General features: G+C 42.3%; 1 protein-coding gene and 1 long non-coding RNA gene across 2 annotated transcripts; one reads left to right on the top strand and one right to left on the bottom strand.

Moving 5' to 3' along the window:
- The first annotated feature begins 1,698 nt into the window (after nt 1–1,698).
- Nucleotides 1,699–8,544, top strand: PCDH20 (protocadherin 20). Its single transcript, XM_083611882.1, has 2 exons — nt 1,699–1,942; nt 3,789–8,544. The coding sequence occupies exons 1-2, from the start codon at nt 1,781–1,783 to the stop codon at nt 6,519–6,521; spliced, it is 2,895 nt and encodes a 964-aa protein (XP_083468008.1). The 5' UTR covers nt 1,699–1,780; the 3' UTR covers nt 6,522–8,544.
- Nucleotides 8,545–17,910: 9,366 nt separating this feature from the next.
- LOC310761356 lies at nt 17,911–26,315 on the bottom strand. The gene is made up of 3 exons (XR_014547423.1): nt 25,448–26,315; nt 25,034–25,175; nt 17,911–18,232 (listed from the first exon to the last, which is right to left on the bottom strand). It is a non-coding gene; the product is annotated as an uncharacterized lncRNA (long non-coding RNA).
- Between the last annotated feature and the right edge of the window lie 216 nt (nt 26,316–26,531).

Raw genomic sequence — 26,531 nt, 5'->3', positions numbered from 1 at the left:
CATGATGGCATCTTTCAATATGTGTCTTGTCTGATCATTCAATATATGTCTTGTCTGGTCATTCAATATATGTCTGACCAGGGCCAGATTTAGGTTTGATGAGGCCCTAAGCTACTGAAGGTAATGGGGCCCTTTATATGTCCAGGTGTCCTTTGTCAACAACAAATTGTTGCTGTTTTTTGTGTTGAATACATGCTATACGGTAATTTATGGACCTAATAGGTATCTAAAGCCATTTGCACATAACAAAATATGTATTTTATCAAAGTAATTGTTGAACTGAAATACAATTAAGAAGAAGTATATTAATTGTGAAATAATTATTAATACATAATGTTGCTGTATGTAGGTTTTATTTTATTTGTTTTTTATCTCATATTCTGGAAATGTACATCCAGGTTTTTTTGCCTTCAAATTTTTTGGGGGGCCCCAAGAGAGTGAGGCCCTAAGCTAGAGCTTGTTTAGCTTATATGTAAATCCGTATCAGACTCATACCCCACTTCAGATACGATTGGGACAGACGACATTTAAGTTTGGCTCTGTATAATCAACCTCCCTGGACTCCTTTGGGAGGAAAGGCAGGAAATAAATGTGATAAATAAATTAATTTTAACAAACACGTGTCCCAATGCACTTGGAAGGTGCGTTTTTCATGGGCAGCTAAACCTCAGACGTGCAGACGCCACGGCAAGGCCAAGTGTGAAGCAAGCTAAAGGGGAGGAGCCCATTCTCCGAGGACAGGTTGGGCACAGACCAGGGGCATAACCATGATATGGGGGGGGGGGGCCGCAGGCTTTTGTTAGAGGGGGTAGAACCTCGAATTTGTATTGATTTGTACTGATGGGGGGCAGCTGCTCCCCCAGCCCCCTTGGCTACGCCCAGGGCACAAACCCCCTTCTTCTTCCCTACAACTGTTCCACGGAATTGCTCTGTGCCTGAGATACGGGGCTGAACAAGGGATCTGGAGCGCACGAGTCGGAAAGCAACCCTAGCAAGGCAAGCGAGGAAGGGGAGCAGGGGTACCAACTTGAATAAAATCCCGGGGGTGGCCAGGTAAGCGCCACCCCACATAATCGATCGCAAGAAGCAGCACACCCACACCATGTGAATGGCAACACCCATCAACTTGCGGGGGGGGGGGCAGCCCCTTACAATATTTGGGGGGCTCCCATGCCTGGGATGCAACGGGGCTCCTTTCTTCCTCTTCTCCCCCCCCGCCCCCGCTTTGAGGGCTCCCCAAATGCCCGGAGCCCGAAGCCTCCTCTCGCTGGACCAGGACTGCCCTCCAGCGCGTCCACACGTGGACCTCGTCTCCTGGCGCGCTACTTTCATCCAAAGTCGCTAAGGCAAGCGGGTGGATATTGGGGACGGCAGCTCGACCCGTCTCTCGCTCCTTCCTTTGGGTTCCTCTCTTCGCCGTCTTGGGTTCCCGCCCGGAAAGCTTCGAAGAAAGAAGCGGAGGGCGGAGAAGCCGCTCAAACCTCCGCCCCGCGCTCAGCAGCCGGAGACTCCGGCCTCGGAAAGATCGCCGCCCAGGCTGCGGAGCGCGGCGGGCAGAGGCTGCGCTTGCAAGCGGCGCAGCAGGCGAAGCGGAGCGCCCGCCGCCCGCCAGGGGTTAATTGAGCGCCCTGCGAGGCGATTGGCTGGAGTCCGGGAGGGATTTGCATGAGCGCCGGAGCCGGGCGAGAGGGAGGGAGGGAGGGAGGGAGGCTGTTTCTCCCCGCTTCTCTTCCCCTCCCCGGCGCGCCTCCCTCCCTCCCTTCCCCGCGCGGGGACCTCCATGCCCGCATTTGGAATGAGCAGCCGAGGGAATGAGAGGCGGCGCAGCTCGCCCCCGGCCCTAGGATCCCGCCGGCTCCCGGCGAAGAGGCACCGGCCGCTGGCTATGGGGCAGCGATCCAGCCCTGGGAGCAGCACAAGCGCCACGCAGAGGAACCTGCCGGTACGCTAAGCGGGGGGAGGAAGGGGGTCTGGAGAGGCTGCCCTGCTGGTCTCTTTGCGCTTCTTTGGGATCCTTTTCGAGGAAAGGTGCGCAAGATCGGACGCTTCGAGCCGAAGTTGGGCGGGAGCGAGCAAGGAAACTTCGCCCGTGGGGAAGCGGCACGGCAAATGTAGCGCTTTAGGAGTGTAGAAATGATGGTAAAAAGGGGGTGGGAGGCGCTGGAGCAGGTGTAGAAAGAGGGGCGGCAGAAGCAACAGTTTCAGGAGGCAAGGCTGCCAGTTCTGTAGCTGTCTTTTAACGGTGCGATCCTGTAGCTATCCAGAGTAAGTCACGATGGTGATGAGAGGAGGATTGATAACAACAGCTCAAGGCTGCAATCCTGTGCATTTATTTGGGAGGTGGTGTTGCAGCAGGATCCTATTATGCTGATTTACTTAGAAGTGTGTGCGCACTGGGTAAAGACCCTCAGCGAGCCCTTCTTGAGAGTCAGCGGGCATACAATCAGAGCTGTGCATGAGAAAAAGCGGATGAGGCCAGGAGGACCACTGTGTGTGCTCAAAGGAACTCAGAAAAGGATCCCCCCCCCTCACCCAATCCTTAAATTAAGGTCTGCAAGCTCCCAGGAGCGTGATAGTTCTAACAGAGAATGAAAGGGACCATGTGTGACAAGATTCTTCCAGTACTGTGGCTTTAAAAGGGACCGAGGAGGATGCACATGTGTGGCCATTCCTAGTCACACATACTTGCTTATTTCAGTGGATCTTATTCTCGAGAAATTGTTCTTTGGGTTGAAGACATGTTTGTTTAACTTCAGGGGAAGAACCCATGAAGTCAAAGCAGCAGTGGCTAACATTTCTGTCAGTGCACAGTAAGCTGTGATGAGCTGTGGCTGCATATGGTTTTGTGTCATCTCCCAGTAGGGAAGGGGAAAGGGTTAATTTGTGGCAAAGGCACCTTAGATGACCATATCTGGCAAAGGACAGCCGTTCCTAGATCTGCTGGACAAACGGAGCCAACTCTATTACTAATCTGAAGAAGAGAGGATGGTACCTGCAGTCTTGCATAATCAAAAGCAATGTTTCTATATATATATACACAGTATATTGTATTTTTCATATATATATATATATATATATATATATATATGGAAGTGAAAAATACAAAATTAAACAGTGATGCATTTTATGCAGAGAACGATGGTTTATGCTTTTGTTCCTAGATGGCTGCCCACTGTTTTGTTTTCACTCACAATCTGTTTATGGCTTGACAAAAATGCTAATACATTTGAGATAGTGAGGAAACTGAAGATGAAGTTTAAATATGCTTCTGTTTCTCCCACCCTTTATGGCATTGTATAGTGATCTAGACTGCAGCATGGGGATTTATAGGCACAAACATATGTGGTTTTGAGCATATACATATACTGCTTCTTTTTAACAAATTCTTTATGACTGTTTTATTGAGGAAACTAACAGTTAAGGGTAAACGGGATGACAACTCTTCATTTATTGATGGTGAGTTTGGGGACTTCATGTTTCAGGGCTGGTGGTTGTGTGCAACAGAAGGAGATGGTGATCTATTTAGACTGAAGACTGGCACTAAGTATTGGGAGGGTGTAGAGGTCAAAAATATGAGGCAGGTGGAAATTTTTCAGGAGGATGTACTCAGATGGTGGATTTGTGTAGGCTGGATTGTTAATTCGGTAGGAATTCTGAAGATAATGGTCCAATGCAAGGTCTTGCACAGAAAGACCTCTTTTGGGGGGCAAAATGGAGAGGGGGTGATTAAACTGATGCTCTCAGATGGACATGCCATTCGCTAACGTCACGTGCATCTCTTTCCTCAGAACTTATTCCTTTTCCTGCTCTTCCTTGGACCTTTCAACTGCTTTGCAAGCTATAGTCGTGCCACTGAACTTTTCTACAGCATCAATGAAGGGCTGCCCTCCGGGTTCCTGATCGGGAATCTAGCCCAGGATTTACAGGTCCAAGCAACATCAGAGGGAGAGGGAGAGGCCACAGTAGAGGGGAAGCAGCAGCCTCAGCAATGGGGGAAAACCCCTCTCTCCTTCAGCCTTGCCTCCCAGGGATTAGGAGGTCAGTATGTGAACCTGGACAACCAGACTGGAGAACTGCGCACCTCCGCAAAGGAGATTGACCGGGAGGCGCTCTGCACAGAGGATAATGTTGGCTCTAGTGTGGTTGCCTCCTCCTCCTCCTCCTCCTCCCCAGTACCATCTTCTGAGTCGTGCTTGCTGTTGCTGGATGTTATGGTGTTGCCTCAGGAGTATTTCCGCCTTGTCAAGGTGAAGATTGCCATCCACGATGTCAATGACAATGCCCCGTGCTTTCCCATGCCACAGATCCACCTCTTTGTGCCTGAGAACTCACCAGTCAACACCCGTTTAGCTATAGAGCATCCGGCAGTTGACCCAGACATGGGGAGCAACGGGGTCCAGACATACCACCTGCAAGATGACTTTGGGGTTTTTACATTGGATGTGGAGGAAAATGAAAGTGGGGAAAGAACGCCTTACCTGATTGTCATGGGTGCCTTGGACAGAGAGGCCAGAGACAAATATATTACCCTCATAACTGCAGAGGATGGAGGAGTCCCTCCACTGGTGGGCAGTGCCACCCTCACTATTGGCATCAGTGACATCAACGACAACTGCCCACAGTTCAATGAGACCCAGATCAATGTCACAGTTTTTGGGAATTCTAGTATTGGGTTGCCCATAGCCTCTGTCCATGCTGTGGATGTGGATCAGGGAATCAATGCAGAGATCACATATTCCTACAGCCAGAAGGTTTCTCAGTCATCCCGCACTTTGTTTCATCTTGATGAAAGCACAGGTGTTATCAAGCTCTCCAAGAGGATTAATGGTGACACTCCTCGTCTCCATCGGTTGAGCGTATTAGCCAACGGTCCCGGTTGTATCCCTGCAGTGATCACTGTGTTAATATCCATCATCAAAGTCACAATGAGACCTCCTGAAGTGATTCCTCGTTTTATAGCTAATGAAGTAGAAGGGGTGGTTTACCTGAGGGAATTAGAGCCTGTTAACACACCGATAGCATTTTTTACCATAAAAGATCCAGACGAAAAATACAAAGTGGATTGCTATTTGGATGGTGATGGCCCATTCAGGTTGTCACCATACAAACCATATCACAATGAGTACTTGCTGGAGACTACAAAACCATTGGATTATGAGGCTCAACAGTTCTATGAAGTATCAGTGATCGCATGGAATACTGAAGGATTCCATGTCAATAAAATAGTGAAAGTGCAGGTTCTGGATGATAATGACAATTCACCTGTTTTTTCTCAAACACTGATAGAATTATCAATTGAAGAAAATAATGTCCCCAATGCTTTTTTGACCAAGCTACATGCAACAGATGCTGACAGTGGAGAAAGAGGACAAGTGTCTTATTTCCTAGGGCCTGAAGCCCCTTCATATTTTGCTTTAGATAAAGTCACAGGAGTTTTGACAGTTTCCACCCAGCTGGACAGAGAAGAGAGAGAAAAATACCGCTACACAGTTAAAGCAGTAGATTCTGGAGTACCAGCCCGAGAATCAATAGCCACAGTTACCATCTCTGTACTGGATAAAAATGACAACAGTCCAAGATTTATCAACAAGGATTTTAGTTTTTTTGTGCCAGAGAATTTTCCAGGCTTTGGGGAAATTGGAGTTATAAGTGTCACGGATGCAGATATAGGGCAAAATGGCTGGGTAGCACTTTCTGTTGTAAATGGAAGTGACATCTTTGTTATAGACACTGGCAAAGGAGTGCTAAGAGCTAAGGTCTCTCTAGACAGGGAACAGCAGAGCTCATACATCTTATGGGTTGAAGCAGTCGATGGAGGTGATCCGGCCTTGTCCTCGACTGCAAAAATAACTGTCCTTTTGCTGGACATCAATGATAACCCACCCTTGGTCCTGTTTCCACAGTCCAACATGTCTTACCTCCTAGTCCTCCCTTCTACTCTACCTGGCTCTCCTATCACAGAAGTTTATGCTGTAGATAATGATACCGGCATGAATGCAGTCATAGCATACAGCATCATAGGGAGAAGAGGTCCCCGGCCAGACTCCTTTAAGATTGACCCCAAGACAGGCAACATCACTCTGGAGGAGTCACTAATGCAAAACGACTATGGCCTTTATCGGCTTCTTGTTAAGGTTAGTGATCATGGTTACCCAGAACCTCTGCATTCCACAGTTATGGTGAACCTCTTTGTCAATGACACTGTGAGCAACGAGAGCTACATTGAAAGCCTTTTAAGAAAGGAACCTGATATTAACGTTGAGGAAAAAGAACCACAAATCTCTATAGAACCCACACACAAAAGAGTAGAATCAGCATCTTGCATGCCTACCTTAGTGGTCCTGTCAGTAATAAGCTTGTGTTCAATAACATTGGTAACTGGAATGGGTATTTACATCTGCCTAAGGAGAGGAAGAAAGTACCACAGAGGAGACGAAACTTTGGAAGTACAAATCCCATTAAATGGAAGAATTGATCTTCATATGCTGGAGAAAAGGCCTGTGGAAATTTCCAATATCTGATGGCTTCAAATGGATAATCTCAACCAAAACCTAATAATTCTGAATAGTGATAAAGTTCCCAGATACAGGATTGTCAGCAGTAGCTACAATGAAGGACTACTGATTTATAACTTATTATAATTGTAAATACTGTAGCTGTCTACAGCTTTTTTTCAGTGAAAAGAAAAAGAAAATCAAATTCATTGTACAGCTTTTTTATGAAACCATAGTGCTAACAGCTCATAACTTGTCTGTGTAGACTTGGTCATCACAAGACCCACCCATAAATTAAGTCAGTATTCATAAAGTGAAAGGTAAGACAATGACAAATTCATTGTTAAATTCTTTTTCATTCCTAAGTCATTTTTTACCACAAGAGGGCAACATCTGCCATTCCTGTAAATGAGTCTGTTTAAAAGAAAATGAAAAGTATATTTTAAAACATTGTTTTTCTAAAGGGGAAAAATAAACAAAATAAAAGTATGGGTTTGAGGTATAATAATTATATGCTCTATTGTATATACAAGAAGTTGACAAGAAAATATGCACTGGTAAATCAAACAGAATGTTTTATTACCTCAGATGATTAAATATATAAATCTCCCTCTATATAGGAACGGCATTAACAAGAAGTGCAATTTGTTGAGGGTACCCATTATCCCCTTGTGAGGTTATGGACAGAAATTAGATGTTCACTTTCACCTCAATATGGAGAACAAACATTATAAATTGCTTCAGCAGTATTTTGATCAGTATCTCTTGGAACAAATAAAATAAATATGCCATCTGGGATGCGAACGAGTTGAGGTGTACACAGGGCAGAAAAGGGTTTCTGTTGCCAATTTCCCTGACATAACACTTCTTGAAACTTTTGGGATGCCTCTGTGCAAGATTTCCCCAAGCCTTCAAGAGGTTTGAGTACCTGCCACTAGAATCTAAAGTACAACAGCCTGTTCCTATGCATAGTGACCTGAGCTAAATGAGGCTTTCTCCTCAAGTAAGAGTGCACAAGGCTGTAGACTAAGTGCAGCAAAGTAAGGGAGCAGTGAAATGCCAGTTATTTCTAAGGATCAATTTCTATTACTTGAGAGTAAGAGAGCCTGATAACCATCATGCCGACTCCATCAAGACTATCTGCATGTGGAAAATGTTTCCATGCATGCATTGTCCTTATGGGCCTTGAACCTTAAATACAAAAAGATGTGACAGGGAGAAATTCTACATTCCGCTCATCCACTCACTACTAAACTGCTGATTCAGACACCCCTCTTGCTCCAAATAGGTGAATAACGGTGTCAGAGGCAGAGCTTACAATCCTTCTCATCTACTGAGGCCTGCAGGAGAGATCCTTGTGTGCAGTTCCCACTGCCTGCAAATATCTCTGGACTGGGGCCCACGATCAATATCCCTCCATTTCAGAATATTATAGTTCCATCTACCACCACCCCAACTAATTTTGTTGTTGTTGTTGATCTAGTGATCCCTAGTTGTTGTTAATAATGCTTTGTAGTTTCAATGATCTATCAGTAGTATTCCATCACTTTGGTTGTATAATTTTTCTTTTTCTTTTTTAAAAAAGCAATGTTTCTGAATTAGATATCTCATATTGAAACAAAAATTATTGGTCATATGAACCTTTGGTTTTTTAAATTTGGGCTCTTGCTATTCTCTCAATGGGTATTTTGTGTGAGAGAACAGCAGCTAATTACTGACTCTTGGCTCCCTTCCTTTTCATTAGCTTAGTCTTTTCGATCATGCCCATAACTTTCCTTCCTAAAGCCAGTGACATATCTTCCCAGAACTGACACCTGCCTATCTCTGCATTTACACAGCAGAGGGGTTATCAGCAATGCACACCTTTAACAATGATTGCAAAAGCTGCAAAACTTTCATGCCAGATGTCTCCATCAAATCTAGCTGTGTAAAACAAGGCAAATGAGTGCTCTGCTTAGAACTGACACTTTTCTTGAGTTCTGACAATATGTCTGTACTGTACCAAAAGTGTTTATATGTCTGCAAATAAAAACTCTATATTTTCATAATATTTATCTGTTATTTTATGGAACCTAGATGCCTACCTACCTACACACTATGTATGTGGATATGTATACATTAAAAGGGGGGGGTATGTATCTCAGAGATGCTTGAAAGGATGAAAATTTGGTATTATGTTAGCTCAACATGTTTAAGTTCAAGGGAGCCTCTTCAGGGGCTGGCTCATCTGTTTCTTTATAGGTTCTCTTGAGCGGAAACATGTTGGGCTACCATAATAGTGAACATTCAGCCTTTCCAGCATCTCTGAGATACACATCTCCCTTTTTTTGTATTTACAGCCCTAGATGTTTCCTGTTTTCTCTCTCTCTCTCTCTGTGTGTGTGTGTGTGTGTACACACACACACACACACACATATGTTTACAATGTACTTTGCAGTATATGAAATGTCACTGAATGCAATCCAATGTAACTTTCCATAAATATTATTTTCTTATACATCAGTCTGTGAAATCAAAGAGCTAGGTTTAGATAAACTGTCAGAATATTTACTATGGTCTTGGACAAATCAAGCAAAGAAAATATAAATATGCAGAAAACTGGATTTGTCAGTCATCTCTCTACACCATCCTACATGTGGGGCTTATGAGTGCAGGGTGGCACAGAAACACCAGTAGGAATAGCAGCTGCTGGAGCAGGACAAGGTTTGGATGTTTCCAAGAGCCAGTGCACACATTCAGCTATGCCCCTTGATTTCCCATCACCTGAGAATGCAAAGCTGGAAGTATGAATTGATTCCAGTGAAAAGGAATTGTGTGCAAAATGAAGTGAGATAATTCAGAAGTTATCTCTGTAGTTTTTGACTCTGATGGTTCAGTTCACACATCTAAGTCACTGGTTTAGACTGCAGTTATGAAATGTTGAGCAATGGGCCTAAGTTCGATAGATTGCTCCTCGGTCCTTTTCAGTTCTATTTTTCTACATGGGTCATGACATCAGTTGGATATAAACGTCACATATGTTGACTGTGGGATAACTCTGTGTGCTGGGAGGCTTCCACACAACTGGTTTTCCACTTGTTCAGGGTTCCAGCTTATGCAAAGCTCTACATTCATAGGTCTTGATATGTGGACTTTGGGGTTGAGGTCAGTGAACCACACCCAATAACAGAGCAGAGCGAGCAGCAAGCCTCTTTCAGTGCATAGAGCCCTCTTCACACATATAATGTGTAAAGGGAACTTTTCTAACTTGGCAATCCTAGATTCCCTTACTTGGGAATAAGGCTCACTCTGATTGGAGGAGCTTCCATGTAATTAGGATTGCACTGTTACTTACAGCTCTGGATTGGGCGTCAGCATTGCCTTTGTTCCTTTTGGAGGTACTATTCAAGATCATCAACTGATCTTTAGCTAGTTTTCAATCCAGGGCAACGAGCTCTTACGCTAAAGAGAATGTTGGTAGGGCCTGCTATAGCCTGCATTGGGATACAGCTGTTCCTGGTATCAGCATTTGCACTCTCGGATGCTAGATGCTAGAGAGAGTGTTAAAATGCTGGGGGCCACCCACAATGCAAGTTTCAAACCAAAGGAACAAGGCATAGCAAAGTTGTGTCAAAGGAGGCACGATGCATTGGCTAAAATGGAGCAAAATGTGCAGATAAAGTGGATAGAAGCTGTCTCTAAAAGTTGGCATGCTTTTGTAAATAATCTGTTGTGTGGTTTATGGGGGAACTGTGGCACTCAGGTGGTAGCTGGACTCCATCATCTCTCACCACCAGCCATGCTGCCTGCAGCTAATGGGAGTTGAAGTCCAACAACATCTGGAAGCCCAGAGGTTCCCCAGTCCTGGTCAACTGTGTTTGCTTACCAGTGTTCCCTACCCTCTCCTAAATCCCATGGTTACAATGAGTTTATATGGCCACAAGGTACAGAGCTGCAGCATGCATGTCTTAGTAGTGGTGTGGAAGTACCACCCTAAGTTGTACAGTTTAGACATTTCTCTGATGGTGACAGTGTGCTCAGTGTAAGCTCAGAGTCAATTGTATGATATTTTATTTCATAATCAGTTCTGTTAAGCAATGACTATTTCAGTTTACTTGGTCAACAGTCCATAAGCCTCCAATACAGTGCACAGTTATCAAGGCACCCCTAGTGAGAGGGAGGGCAATATTTTTCCCTTTAGAATGAGAATATAACAGAACCAGTGAACAATCAGAAATAAATATTCAGACAATTTCGATTCAGAATCACTTTAATAATTGTTACCTATGTTTTCTGTGATCTCAGGGTTGGAGTTTGCCATTAAAATTAAGATACAGAATTCAACTGAGTTCTTCAAGTAGAGAGAAAATACTGGGGAGATAAAAAGGGGAAACTTAAATCCCTATAAAAATTGCAGTTCAGGAGAACATGGTCTAACTCTTCAACTAAACTTCTTTTCTAAGAAATCTGAGTTCCATGGGAGTCTAGGAAATCAGTCTCACAACTGCTGATAGCAAAGCATTGAACCTAGCTGTGAAAATTATCTCCTCTGGGAATAGTTTGGTTAAAAATGGGCATGAGTACTGATGGGATGATGTTGTGCTAAATGGGCATGACTACTAGACCTGCAAGGCCAAAGTAAGCGTTTGCTTACTTACACATGCAGCTCTTCTGTCAAATGTTCTTGCTGATTTTACCCGTGTTTTTCAAAGGTACACTTACATAAAGTGCCCGTCTCCTTTCAGGGGACTGTGGCATTTCTTATAGCACAGAAACATGTGAGAGAAGCAAGGGATCCTGCACTTCTTTGAGCCAAAGCAATAGCAGAAATGCTGTGCCTCAATGCAAGAGAACATGCTTGCAAAACCTCCCAGCTTTGATCCCTGGCATCTCCAGTTAAGGCTCAGAAAGACTCCTACCTGAAATCCCACAGAGCCACTGCAGTTGATGGAGACCAGGGGTAGCAAATATTGCTGGACTACAGCTCCCATCAGCTGCAGCCAGCACAGCCAATGGCCAGAGGTGAAAGGAGATGAAGCTCAACAACATCCAGGGAGCATGGTGTTGACTGTCCCTGATGCAGACGGCACTGCATTAGGTGGACCAGTGGTCTGACTCAGTAAAAGGCTGATTCTGATGTTAGTGGAGTGAGACGCCTGCATCTGCAAAAAGGGAGAATTGTGCTTATTCTATAGAAACAACAACAACAACAACAACAACAACAATATGTCTGAAGGTGCAGGGGTTCTCTTCTGTAAAATACCAGTCCAAAAGCAAACTTGGGTACACTAATGTTCAATCAAATCTGTTGGTAGTGTGAACATTGCACTTATCGCCAAGGTATAAGTTGATCAGACAGACTGCTTTGGCTGTGAGGCTGGGTTTTTGTTTTTTGTTTTGTTAATCTATATGAGTTAAGAAAAACATTTACAGCAGTGCACTGGCAGGTCATGCAAACAATGGACTTATTATTATTAATAATAATAAAAACAATAACAACTATATTTATACTCCACCTTTTTCCCTGATGGGACTCAGGGTGGTTTACAGATAAAAACAAGAATTGTGGGGGAACTAGTTGCTTCTGTGCTCAATCAGGTTTCTAATGTTTAGTTTCTTTAGAAAACTGAATCTCCTTGAAACAGTATTGGCAAATTTGTAACCCCATAAAAGTTACTCAGTTTGCATCGGCTGCAGCAATGATCAAAGTTAATGTTGTTAAATCAAATGTAGCATGTTGTTATGGTGATCTTTAACAGAGGAAGGTCATCGTGACTATATCTGCCTACTCATGTATAGTTCTTGCGTTGAATGTACGTTAACATTTTGTTTTGTTTTGATGTGGAAATTTATTATTCTGACCTTACTAAAAATAAACTGGCTTTTTTCTAATGAAAAAGAGAGGTCCTGGGACTCAAACTGCCTGGCAGCTCTACCCTCAAATCCTGAATTCTTCACCTTACAAGTATTTATTTATTAGAATTCTATGCTGCCCTTCCTCCCAAAGGAGCTCAAGGCAGCAAATGCATCAGTGATAAAACAATTAAAAATTGTTTCAAAACAATTTTAATAATCTAAAAATGATTTTTTAAAAAGTTAAATCATCTAAAAAACATATAAAATAATAATGCACTCTCCCAGCTTAAAATTTCAATCGATTTCCATGCCAGGAACAGAAACTTTCAGCTATCAAATGCCTGAGTAAACAAGAATATTTTTAACTTCCTCTCAAAATTTAAGAATGGGGAAAACAGACACACCTCACTAAGGAGGGCATTCCACAAATGGGGAAACTGCAGCTGGGAAGGCTGTCTGATGGGTGAATGGCAACTGTGCCTCTCTGAATGATTTTAGGGCTGAGATGGTTTATTCTGGAGAAGGTGCTCTTTTAGGTGCTTGAGTCCTCCTGAGTCATTAAGGTGTTTCTATGCTAGTACTAATATCATGAATGGCAGAGGAGCTGGCTGGCAGCCAGAGCAGGGCTTTCAGGACCTGTCACACGTGGTCACATGGGTTGCCTCGGTTAGCAGCCACATTCTGCTCTAGTTGCAGCCTCAGGACCATCTTCAAGGGTGACACCCCACCCCGCCACCCCAATACTGTACAGCACTTTACAGTAGTCACCAGAACATTTACAGTTGAGGCCGGATGAGTATAGCAACGTGGGAGGTGCATTCCATACATGCTCAGATGCTTTATAAAGTGGGGCCATGCAATTCACAATAGGTTGATGCTCAAACTCAACTCAAATTATTATCCCCCCCCCCCCCCGCATTCTCAATTGCCTGTGAAATGCAATAATAAAAACCACATTTCTCTGGACTTTGATAAAGTCCAGGGTGTCCTGACAGAAATTATTGTCCAAATGTTATTGTCAAAAGAGCACAGATATGGTAATGTAAGTTCAAAATCTTCCCACTCCCTGCTTTTATACATGCCTTGTGAAAGTGCATCTGCCAAAGCAATCTTGTTGGCTGAGTTGACACAAAACTAAGCACACCATACATTAAATATCACAATATCCAGTTAGCAACCTGAGAGCTACCAAGCATGTTTTTTTTTGTCTGGTTTAATAAAAAATGGGATTGAGTCAATCTTTGCACTGCAAAACACACTATAGCACTCCCATGCAACATTTATCTGAACCAGAATCTTTAATTAAATAAGAGAAACAACAAGCAGTAGGCTGTAAACCAAGTAATAGAGGACAACAGAAATTTAGTTCGGATCCTCTGGATTGTTGTTTTCTGCCCCCAACTCTTTACACAAGAGTTATATTCTGAAATGTATTCATCATTCTGATGGACTCACACGTATGTCCATACAAGCAAGTGCAGAGAGGTTTATATATATATATTGTAAGAGGTCCTAGATATAGTGAATCTGTGCTCAGATAAAACGGAACATGCACATGATGAAGATCTCTGTGTCATCAAGGTCAAGCTTGATAGTGCAGATAGGTCAAGCACAGGAGACCAAATTCCTTGAGCATTCATGACTGGGAGTTACTGCAGCAGATATGATAGTGGCAAAGTACCTATATTTCAGAATGCAATCTAGCTAGAAATTTTCCTAAAGATATGTACAGTGGTACCTCGGGTTAAGTACTTAATTCATTCTGGAGGTCAGTTCTTAACCTGAAGCAGCGCTTTAGCTAATGGGGCCTCCTGCTGCCGCCGTGCCGCTGGAGCACGATTTCTGTTCTTATCCTGAAACAAAGTTCTTAACCTGAAGCACTATTTCTGGGTTAGCGGAGTCCATAACCTGAAGCGTATGTAACCTGAAGCATATGTAACCTGAGGTACCACTGTACTTACAGAAACCCAAGCAGAACTTTTCTCCTTACTGTACTTACCAAGACTCAATGGCATAATTTTGAGAATCCCCTGGGTAGACCTGCTGAGAAGTAGTCACTCAATGGAGAGATCTGATGATGGCAAAACGAATAATAGTAAATACATTTAAAATTGTTAGGCACAAAAGTCATACATTTTAAAGAAAAGACAGTGCACATTAGGGAGGAAGGGGAAAGAAAGAATCAAATGGGGAAAATCAGGGTAAATAGCTGTCAAGGAAAAATAGGCCAATGGAAAGGTAAGTTAAATTGCAACTAGCATTTCATCTGAACAATCAAGATTCAAAGCGATTCTAAAGGAATATGTTTTGCTCTCATCTATCCTCATTGTAGCTGTCACTGGTATGTATCACAAAATCAGCCTGCAATTTTGACACAGCAGAGCATAAATCACACTTGTTTGTTTTAAGGGTATTGGTCACTGCCCGATAGAACACTGGTTTTATTTCAGTGATGATACTTTGACAAAGCTGGGCTGTTGTCAGAACTGACCTGTAATGGGCATGGAATCAAAATTTCTAAAACTCACTGGCATTTATATACAGTCATACCTCAGGTTGCAAACGTGATCTGTGCAGGAGGCACACTTGCATGACATGATTCAGCGCTTCTGTGCATGCATGAGCGCTGAAACCCGGAAGTAAGCCATTCCGGTACTTCCAGGTTCAGCGCGGTCCCTAACCCGAAAACGCGCAACCTGCAGCGTTCGCAACCTGAGGTATGACTGTACCAACATAATTCAAAACCTGGATTCCCACACATTTTCTTCAGGCACCCAGCACATAATATGCAAGAGTGCCAACTGGAAAATGTGGAGCTAGCTGCTGCCCCACATTTGAGATCACATGTGCCAGCAGTACTTCTGCGTCAATCTGAAGAGTTACCCAGTTCATTGTGTGAAGGCTGCCCAATCTAGTTGTAGGAACTCTGATTGCTAAGGGTTCCCATCCCTGTTTTGAAACCCTTTTCCAATGATGAGCCTCTTCCGGCTCACACATTGTCTTGGGAGCACTATGTGCATGCATGACTCCCCCAGCCCCACACATTCCCAGAGGCACCTTTGTGCGTTCCGTAGTGAATGCCCGAAGCCTACCATTACCCATGTTTTGGCCATTGGGTCCAAGCTACATTGCCCAAGACTTTCATAGGCATAAAGAATTATGTCTTTATATCTGGTATGCATACAGCTGAGCCAGTCCATGGCCTTTTGAATATTTAACTGGGATAAAAAACATAAACCTTATTGGATCAGACTAAATATCCATCAATTCTAGCATTCGCCTCACCTAATAGCCAGAGAGATGCCTCTGTGCATGAAGGTAAGACACCATTTCTGTGGTTTGTCCCCAGCGTCTGACATTCAGAGGTATACTAACTTTAAACATGGAGTTTTTTTCTAGCTATCATGGCTAAGCTGTGCTTAAGCAATGCATGTGCAAGAGGGATTGTCTTAGAGGCTGACCTAACAATCTGAATGATCTCCAGCTGCAAGTAAGGACTAAAAGTTTGACCTGCAAACAGTCATCAGACATTTACTAAAAGAAAACAGTATTTGGCTTAATTGAGTGGGAAGTCGTTCCTTGGGAGCCAGTTACTTGCTTAATGACAATTCAGAACCATTAATATACATAAGATTAATATAACTTGTGGGAGAGTTTAAGAAGGTAGTTCAAATATGGCAAAAAATATTCACTGCATAGGGCAGACAACAAATGTTTCAGTTACATTATTCTGCATCCCTTTCTGGATAGCATCTCGTCATGAGCTGCTCCCTTGCTCAGACCCCAAAAGGTTGCAGCCACACCATTAGAGAAGCAAAGGGACCTTAGTCACTGCACATGAAGGACCTGCAGTGCACACATGCCTTTGGCTATGCAAAATTATATTTACTCAAGACCACTGAATAGTTTGCTAGCTGAGGGAGCTGGCTGGCTGGCATTCGATGGCTCTTGATGGTTGATAGCGACTACTTACTGAAGCTACCCTGGTTGGGGAGGAGATGAAGGAGAACTGAGCAACTGGAATTTGGACAAAATAGGGTGACTTTCTGAAGCTCAGTTCAAAGGTTTCCAGCTTAGGTGGACTGGGTGTCTTTTACTTTTACTTTGGATGAACTGGTCCTGATGCATTGAAAGATGCTTTTACTCCTAATGTTTGATTGCTCTCCTATGCTCAGTTTGTATCTTTGAAAGTAAATAGATATAATAGGAGCATAAAAGGATCCAGTACTTACTCCTCTCTAGAGAACCGTCCTATAAATAGCTGTCATGAACCTTCCTGCTGCTTGGGAAAGGGGGACTCTGTTAAATGCTGCAATACATTAATCAGGAAAACTCCAGTAGAACACAAGCCAACACTTTTGACAACTGCAAAAAATATATTTTAAGCTATATGCATTTTCCCCCTGGCTCCACTGGAGTTTTTAACTATCACCAGCAGCAATTAATTCCTCATCTATTTTGGATCTAAGATGCAAGTAGGTAAAACCACATAATACAGCCTTCAGCAAGCACTCCTTTACTTACATTCTCCCTCTCCAAAACCACAGTAGAATAAATTTGCCAAACCATTGCTATCTAGAAGACCTTTGCCAACCCACAATCATATATAAGATGGGTGTTGTTGTTGTTGTTGTTGTTGTTGTTGTTGTTGTTGTTGTTGTTGTTGTTACAGTTGTCTGATAAGAAGTCAGGCAGCTATCAAGTGATGATTGCCTACAGGTGTCAAAGTCTTTACTACGCTTTATAGTTTCAATCAACACAGGTTGCCTGTAAACAGATGGAAATCTGAGGTGTTAATGATCTCATATGCTATAACTGAGGCAATGTTTTGATGACTGATAGCTCCTTCAAATTGTCCTTGCTTGCTTTTTCTAATATAAAGCTTTTTAGATATATATAAATATAAAATCTCAATCAAACGCTGATTCTATGAGAGTTTCTGCAGAAGCAGCAATATTTTAAATATGTGGTTAAGGACTATCAGCTCCCAAAATACCATAAGCCTAAAATAATCATCCCATTCCAGTTTATTATAAAGTGATACAATATGGCTTGGTTCTTCTAGTACAGAGAGGGAAAATTATACTTATTTCTTAATGCACAGCATATCCCTCTTGTAGGATTATATCCAAGTCAATGGGCCTACTCTGACAAACACTGGCTGTCACCTATAATTTTTCATAACTATTTTAATAAATGTCAATTTCCTGCCTTTTCCTTGGAACAACCTGACACTAACTGTATAATTTCTAAATGTTTGGTTTCACATTCCTCTCCCTGTTTTGTATTTAGTAGAAGCTGAAGAGTATTTTTAAAGGTTTAGAAGAGTTCACCAAAATATTTTGCAATATGGTGAAACAGAAATTGGCTGAAACAAACTTATCCCATTAGGAAATACTTCCTTGGTTGATGCAGAGAGCTTAAAGGGCTTTTTATACTGAAACATTAGAACTAAATGTGCCAAGAATCCATTATTTAAATCTTTTATATCTCCTGAAATATCTCTTGCAAGCCAGGTACAATATCAGTGTTGAAAACAGCTTTTTCCTCAATTCTGACATAACCATTTAAGTAATCTATTTTTTAAACTTCCTTTGTCACATATGCTATCTACTCTGTATTATGCAAAAAAAAAAAAAAAAAAGTCTTCTGCATGGAATTCCACTGCAAGACCCTTGTGAAAGGAGATAATAAGCAATGCAGTGAATATTGCCCAGTTTTTATCTGCAAGTAGAAAATAGTGAAATGTTTCTGAAAAATACTTTATGTGAATGTTTACCTTTTTAAAAAATCCTGCTAAATGCTGCCGACTCCTCTGGCTTGAGTGGCACCCCACACACCTGACTGATGCTTCTTTCACCCTCCGGGAGTATTTGCTTACATAATCCCAGCCAATCTGGAATCTTATAGGAAAACGAGGTCCCAAAGTCATCACTTTATAAAGCCAATCTGATTTGGCAACACTATGTTGTTGCTGAGAGTTAGTGAAATCAATTAAGACTGAGAGCAAGAGAAGGGAAAATAAACAAATAGGCACAAATATCTTTTCCAAGGTTGTGAAAAGTTGAATAGCGGCAGAACAACTGAATCATTAAAATATCAGGGCTGGACATAAATTTGGAAGAAAATATGAGACAATTCATACTCAACTCAATGGAGTTATGCAGGCACTAGAAATTTGTCCTTGCAGTTTCTGAACCGTGTTTTACTCTATCTCTCTTACACACACACACACACACACCATTGTCTATTAAGTACTATTGGGAGCTGTCTCTGAATTAGAGCAAACATATACAAAAGCTCAAGCAACGGTCTCTCATTTCTGATGCTGAGGTGGCGGCGTTTGCAGTTCAGGTAGATGGTGATATATGAAATAAAAATGAGAATTCAGTGATATCTAGGATTTGGCATTGAATGAAGTTATTGTGTTATATTATATGCAGTAGAGGCCATAAGCATTTGAGCACGTGCCACTGTAGCAAGCACTCTTCCTTTGTTGGGGCTTTTGAGTTTATTAGAAATCCCTGTAAACCCACAATAGCCATCCAAGCAAGTGGATGGACATGGCACAAGCATGTCATAGAAATTGCTTAACAAAGAAAGAAAGGAGCTCTTTAACAGTGGCACTAAAAGAAACATGTAATGGTTACCTGTCTGGTGTCCTTGTGCTGTTACATTTTATTATACCAGGGGAGTATTGTCCTGTTTCTTTTTTTTGAAAAGCTTATAAATGGAGAACTATGTATTATTGACTTGATGTTGATGTGTTTGGTTTCTCTTTTATTTTATTTTTTATAAAAGGGATGAAATAAACTGCACCATCAGTGTAAATCTAATCTAATGATGTGTCCTGCCCAAGTTTTACTACTAATGAAGCAGGAAAGGAAAACAAGTGAGTCGTGTTAGAGACCCCATCACCTCTCTGCTGCCTGCAAACCTCTCAAGAGTGCATCTACTCTGAGATCATCACACTCAGCCTTAGCCTGTGGACAAAATTTGCCACCCCTAACATTTGCTCTGTGCAGTCAGCACCTCACTTTGCCTCAGGGCCAGCCATGGATCTAATGGTGTGTTCACAAACATCTTAGTTCATTGAGAAGGGTCTGTCAGACAATCAGCTACCAGTGCAACTTTTGTGACAGAAATGATAGGTCAGTGTGGTAGGACTGAAGGGAACTGTGATTTATGGAGGGCTGTGGATGCCACCAGCTCCTGGCAGCAAGCCAAGGGGATCAGAGGCAAGAGGGGAAGGAAAAGCAGGAAAGCTGAACAAGGATGTTATAGAAAGCTGAGTGAAAGGGAGCTCAGGAGATGGCTGGCTAAAGCAGAGGCTGATGAATGAAAGCTGGGCTGAAGTGGGGCTAAAATGCCTCCTAAAGCATGGGCGTAGACAGGATTTTTGTTGGGGGGCAGGCTTTTGTTAGGGGGAAGCAGAACCTCAGATTTTTATTGATTTTTATTGATTGGGGGGGCAGCTGCCCCTCCTTGGCTACACCCATGTCCCAAAGATTGATTCAGGCCTTTCTGAGGGTCTCCTACCTTAATACAAGGTGGATAATTGGTTCTTTTCCCCCTTTTGTTTTTTGTTTTTTTAAGTGTTGCCTCTGTTTCATGCAGTGACTTAGATTCCTGCAACAACTCAACCACATTCTAGGCTGGAAGAGAGAGCGCGTCTACAACACGCTCCATTAATTTAAAGCACCCCTTTCTGCCCCCCCCAAAAAACTTCTGGGAATTGTAGTTTGTTAAGAGTGTTCTATGAGGGATAACTACAGTTCTGAAGATTCTTTGGTGGAGGCAGATGTGCTATAAATGTATGGTGTGTATGCAGCCTTGGTAAACGAGGCAAGGGACATATATACTTGTACAATTCCAGAATTGTAGGCATTATTTTCTGAAATTGATTCCAGACTGAAAGAGCCACTATTATATATATATATATAGAGAGAGAGAGAGAGAGAGAGAGAGAGAGAGAGTTTTCATCTTGTATTTTTCTGCTGCCCAGAGATCCATGGATGAAGGGAAGTATACAAAATAAATAAATAAATAAATAAATAAATAAATAAATAAATAAATAAATAAATAGTAATGATTGGATCCCACTATGCTCAAGTTTTATTTGAGCCACTAATTATGAGCTTCCTTCACATAATATCCCTTTTTCCACACTGACTTATCATGTTCTGGTGCACCTGCCTTCAATGTCTTGCAATGCCAGATGGGAATGCTAGCACAAGAGCAGCACAACCCCATCACACCTAAAGATCTGTCCAATCTGTGAGCCATGGGACTCAATGCACTGCCTCTACACTGGCTGTTGGATCATGGTGGAGAACAGCTGAAATAGATCCCAGATGCATGAGGGACCACCTTGTATTTAGCCACTTAGCAGAGAACTAAAGCAAGGAGGGCAATTTGTGAACAAGTGAAGGGTGTGAATTTTATGGGAATGCTTTTTGTAGACACTTTCCCATCTTGATGTTATCTCAGAGCTTGTTTTGAAAAACAGCAGCTCAGCTTGACCTTGATATGCTTGGATTTCCAAGTGTGATAATATAAGAATATATTTTATAAATAAAGGTTAAAATAAGGAGAACAGTGCCTGTTTTTGAACTGTGTGGGTAAAGGTTTGTATAGAGCCATCTTGTCTGGGAAGAAAGTCTTTAAATGTCTAGGAACACTAGAAGCTTTAAATCTCACATCTTCTTGCGGAGGGGGAAATCACTTTGGTAGGAGGTCTCAATCTCTGACAAGTTCTTGTGGCACTGGGGGTGGCACCCACAATTTTACCTGCCAGGTGGTGGATAGTTACCTCACACCAGATCACCCACTTGTTCCAATGGCATGTGAACTCCCCCCCCCCGCCATTCCATCTTCCCTTGTTGTAAAGGTAAAGGACCCCTGACAGTTAAGTCCAGTCGCAGACGACTCTGGGGTTGCGGCACTCATCTCGCTTTACTGGCCGAGGGAGCCGGCCTTTGTCTGCAGACAGTTTTTCTGGGTCATGTGGCCAGCATGACTAAGCCGCTTCTGGCAAAACCAGAGCAGCACATGGAAATGCCGTTTACCTTCCCACCAGAGTGGTACCTATTTATCTACTTGCACTTTTTGGCATGCTTTCGAACTGCTAGGTGGGCAGGAGCTGGGACAGAGCAATGGGAACTCACCCTGTTGCAGGGATTCGAACCGCCGACCTTCTGATCAGCAAGCCCAAGAGGCTCCGTGGTTTAGACCACAGTGCCACCCGTGTCCCTAGATCACTGTCAGTTTTTTATACTGGGAGTAGATCTCAGGGAGTTGGACATGCCTGCTATATACTACATTCATTTTTTTCTTTTCAATGACTGTCATGCAAATGGCTGGTTCACACAGTCATGCGTCATTGGCCACATTATCGAAAGCTTTCACATTTCGTATTTTGCAGATTTGGGGGGAGTTTCTTCTAGCTCCAATATATTCCAGACAGGTTAACCAAGTTACGAACTGGATGGGCAGCTGCAAGTGCCATTCTCATCAACAGCCACAAATACTGCTTGGCATGAAATAGATACTGTAAATCTGTGCATACACAGAAAGACAAAAAGGACACAGAATTATTGAAACTCAAGAGGCATCTACTCAGTCCACAATTTTGAGATTTCTTTGTGGTTCTGTGTCAAACTCTTCAGCGTGCACTTTAATATTCACTTTCAGGACAAGAGCAAAAGAGCTCCCAGATGGCACAAGCACATTGGGAGAGACCGTTTCCTGCAAATCAGCTGTTCCTGCCAATGGTCACTTCACAGTTGTGATGGAATATTAATCTGGCATGATCCCCCCCCCCATACTTAGAATCCAATATAGATGGAGGCAAAAGATTTGTATGACAGGTGTGTCTGCAGATTCCATATCTGGTGTTTTGGCTACAGTTCTTTGTTACCTCTTGGCCAATGTTAACTGCAATGATCAGCAGTTATGTATTATTTCAGCTGTTTATATGCTAGTTAAGCATCCAAGTTTCTAAGAAATGTACATAGAAATTACCAAAAGCATATAGCAGATAAAATCAATTAAAATTACAGTCATACCTCGGGTTACGAACGCTGCAAGTTGCGCGTTTTCGGTTTGTGGACCGCGCCAAACCTGGAAGTACCGGAACAGGTTACTTCCAGGTTTTGCTGCTCGCACATGCGCAGAAGCACAAAATGACATCATGCGCATAAGCACTGAATTGCATCATGCGTGTGTGCAGACGCAGCGCTTCAGGCTACGAACGCTGTGGGTTCCGAACGTGCCTCCCGCATGGGTTCACATTCACAACTGGAGGTATGACTGTAATCCTAAAAACTGTCAGTAATAGAATCTTCTGAACACCCTTTTACATAAATTTATTTGATTAATTCAGTAACTTGTTAAAATGAGAGAAGAACACACGATCAGAATATTCACAATGGTAAGCTTTGGCTGGACTGTATTATTTCAGAAAGGACACAGAGGACTTCCATGTAAAATGCTTTTGATTTATTCATACTAAATCCATGGGTGATAGCCAACTAAATCATACTCAGAGTAGACCCACTGAAATTAATGAACTTAAGTATACTTCTTTCAGAGGATCTACTCTGAGTATTACTATCATTGAATGTCACTCCATTTTTCTAAATAAAACACAGTGGCCAATGGAATAATTACGGTAACTAATTCTAAAAACCTTTACAATCTTAAAGTGACAGTTTAGAAACATAACATAAAGATAATGACCCTAAAATACTATTTTAAAAATTAGCAGCTGGAAATAGACAGTTGAATTGCCATGGCAGCAAATGATCTCTGAGATGAGAGAGTCTTTATGTTCTGCTAGCGGCCACAAGGGAGAGGATGCAGGCAACCCTCCTGAATGGAGAATTCTAGAACCTTGGTTGGGTCTGCATGTAACCGTAAGTGAAATCATGGCTCAGGGGGAATGTGCTATTGTGCTGGCTCCCCAGTAGCAGATTGCTGCTGTTTTGCTCCTCTGTTTAACTCCTTTGGTTCTTGTAGCTTAGTGTGGCATGGCAGCTAAGTCAAGGTTTGGCTTAGCACATCATCCAAAAGAAGGATCATAGTTAAACTCTCTCCTCCTTAACCACAAGCTGTAGCCAACAGAAAATTTGGGCTTAGCTGCTGCACTACACTGAGCTAAAAGGACAGGAGAGGATCAAAGCGGGTATAAGCGCCTCTCCAGGAGCTACACATGCACTTGGTCCTGGCAAGCCATAGTTCAGCTTACCCATGACAAGCAAACCAGGCAACAGTCACTTCTCAGGTGTAAGTGCAGAGCAGAACCTCTGAACCTGATCTAAGCACCTATATGGACAGATGTGACCCTTTGTGTTCCCTGGGCCAAAGTTTAGTAATTATTTATTGTACAGTAATTGCTAATTGTCTGTTTAATTATTAATTATTAATATTTAATTTTATTGTGTACTATTATACTCTAATGGATTGTTGAATATACCTTTATTTGATCTCAGTTGTTTATTTTAAAGGTTTTTTTTTATTAGGACTTTTTTGTATTGGATCAGATTGTTATAGCATATGTGATCTTTGTTGTATATTTTGTTTGTTGTTTCTTCAGCTTGTAAACAGCCTTATGCATAGTAATATGGAAAGGTGGTATACAAATTAAAAGTAAAATGAAAATGAAACAAAAAAGGAATAGATACAGCATAATGATTCTGGGAAATGAGTTAAGTTGAACTAGGCTTAGTTCAAGGGAGGAAACTGTTTTCCTGTTTGTTGGCTTTTTGCACTGTCCAAACCACCCATGAAGGCACTGAGGAAGGCAGTGAATGACACACAAGACCCAAGTGTGGCTGAAACAGACTACAACCTTTTAAACAGCTATCTGACTTTTAGAAGACATCTGAAGGCAGCCCTGTTTAGGGAAGTTTTCAATTACTGCTGTTTTAATGTATTTTCAATATTTTGTTGGAAGCTGCCCAGAGTGGCTGGGGAAACCCAGCAAGATGGGTGGGGTATAAATAATAAGTTGTTGTTGTTGTTGTTGTTGTTGTTGTTGTTGACTGCAATGAGGGAAGTGGGGTTTGTTGTGTAATAATCGACACAGAAAAGTGACTCCATGCCTACAAATTACTTTTTTGCAATAACATGCTAGAATAATAATAATAACAACAACAAAAACAACAACAACAGCAATAACAATATTTTTTTTATTTATACCCCGTCCATCTGGCTGGACTTCCCCAGCCACTGTGGGCGGCTTCCAACAAAATATTAAAATACAGTAATTCCTCAAACATTAAAAGCTTCCCTAAACTATTTCTATTTCTCATGTTACAGGAAGCACTTACAGGAATAGCTTTGTGTTCGTAATTTGCCGTGGTAATTTGGACCAGTCCACAGACTGGTGTGAAGTTTGAGCCAGTGGTCCTGGGTCTCAGTTGGAACTGTCAATGCATACAGCAGTCACAACAGTTACTTTCAGGTGTCAGTGGGTATGGATATATTTTCAAGTATAAAAATATGTTCTTATCAGGTATGGATGGCAGGACCACATGGGTCACTTTAACAAAGGCAAAAGTTGTAGCTGTTGAACTTTCCAGAGGCGCTGGGTGCCCAGCAGGACACAAAAGCAGCCCATGGACTTAAATGGGAGGGCAGATTGCCTTGAGAGTGTGGTATGATGGAAAAGAACTGAAGAATAATGTCTGATTCCTATTCACCTGAGTGGGTTTTGAACAGAAAACCCAGGGGTGATAGGTTAACTGTCTCACTAGCAAGCCTTTGAAACCTCCAGTCCTCCTGGCAGACTATTTTTCCACTGCTCTGCTGCAATCTTCCTCCTACATACATTTTTATATCTCCCTGGAGACAACATTGAAATAAAGGTTGAAACGATCTTTCAAACTACTGTGACTTTAACCTTTCATCAGCCATCACAAATAAATCACCACTTTGAATTGACATGAAATAGATCCTGATCTTTTAAAGCCATTATAATACTGACCCTTAATATTTAATAAGTTAATTTTCTAAGTCTATTTTAAAATTAACTTTAGTGCCAGTCATGGCTGATCCCTGATTTGCTCCCTGTCACAGGCTGATACCTCTATATTGTTAAGGTAAGCAAAACTTACTCAGTGAGTTGTAGGAGAGTCACTTCCATTCAGCCCAACACTGCGGTTCTAAGACATTCCCTTCGAAAGTCCTTGAACTGCGTAGTTCTGTCCTTGAAACTGATAAATATTTGTCTCGTTTCTCATTTCCCAGTGGGCAGTATTACATAGTTGATTAGAAGGAAACAGAAGTAAGGACACGTAGAGACAGAAAAGTACCATATAACATTAGGATATGTATTCCATACAGTGTTCTCAAGATGAGACAAATCCATATTTGACTTAGGCTGTAATCATGGGCACACTTGCTAGGAAGCCAACCCCACTGAACCCACAGGGGCTTACTTCTGAGTAATGAGTTTTAAAACACAAAACCAAGAAGCTAGAGAAGAAAAACCCTGCAATAATGTGGACACCAGTTGGTTGAAGAAGTCCATGCTGATAGATATTGAATGGTCCAAAATCAGAATGGAGCCATAACAAATAGGATTTCATAGTCCAATGCTATCCAACATCTCTGAACAAAAAACAAAGAGCAGGTGGCATATTTATCTATGTCACAGATGGTGTAGCCAGTTTTTGGGCTAAGCTAAAAATCCAAAAATAAGTGAAATTTAGCTGTGAAATTTGGCTGTGAAATTTAGCAAGAACAAGATAGGGGGAAACTGATGGGTAAGTAAACTTAAAGGTTATCGTGAAAAGAAACTGAGCATGTCAAAGTACGATCTTGTAGGCAAAAGCCCAATGTCATCCTTTCCCAACCTGGTGCCCTCCAGGCATTGTTGCAATGTAAGCTGAAACTGGATCTAAACCCCATTCAGTTCTGGGGCTACTGCTGCCTAAAGCTGGCAGAGGGAAAACAAGCCTTTAAAACTGTGTATTATGTCAGGTTGCCAGGTCACATGATCCAGCCTAAGTCGTCGTCCCCCCCCCCCGTCCCACCATATTACACCTCTGGAACAACCCTTCAGCCAGCTTCAGTTGGGGTGAGTAAATTACTGGGGAGTATCTTTGGCTGAGCCCGGGCTGGTGACTTAACCCTGACTAAGCCAGAAAGTTGCTGCATCCTAAGTTGCCCATCCCAACAGACCTTGCCATAGGATTG

The sequence above is a fragment of the Podarcis filfolensis genome (assembly GCF_964270895.1).
Source record: "Podarcis filfolensis genome assembly, chromosome: 4".
NCBI lineage: Eukaryota > Metazoa > Chordata > Lepidosauria > Squamata > Lacertidae > Podarcis > Podarcis filfolensis.
This window is presented reverse-complemented; position numbering and strand designations above follow the sequence as displayed.

Excerpts from the sequence above, each read along its gene's own strand:
- PCDH20 (XM_083611882.1), top strand. The coding sequence starts at position 1,781 with ATGCCCGCATTTGGAATGAGCAGCCGAGGGAATGAGAGGCGGCGCAGC. Across the intron at positions 1,943-3,788 it reads CCACGCAGAGGAACCTGCCG|AACTTATTCCTTTTCCTGCT; the intron begins GTACGCTAAGCG and ends CTCTTTCCTCAG.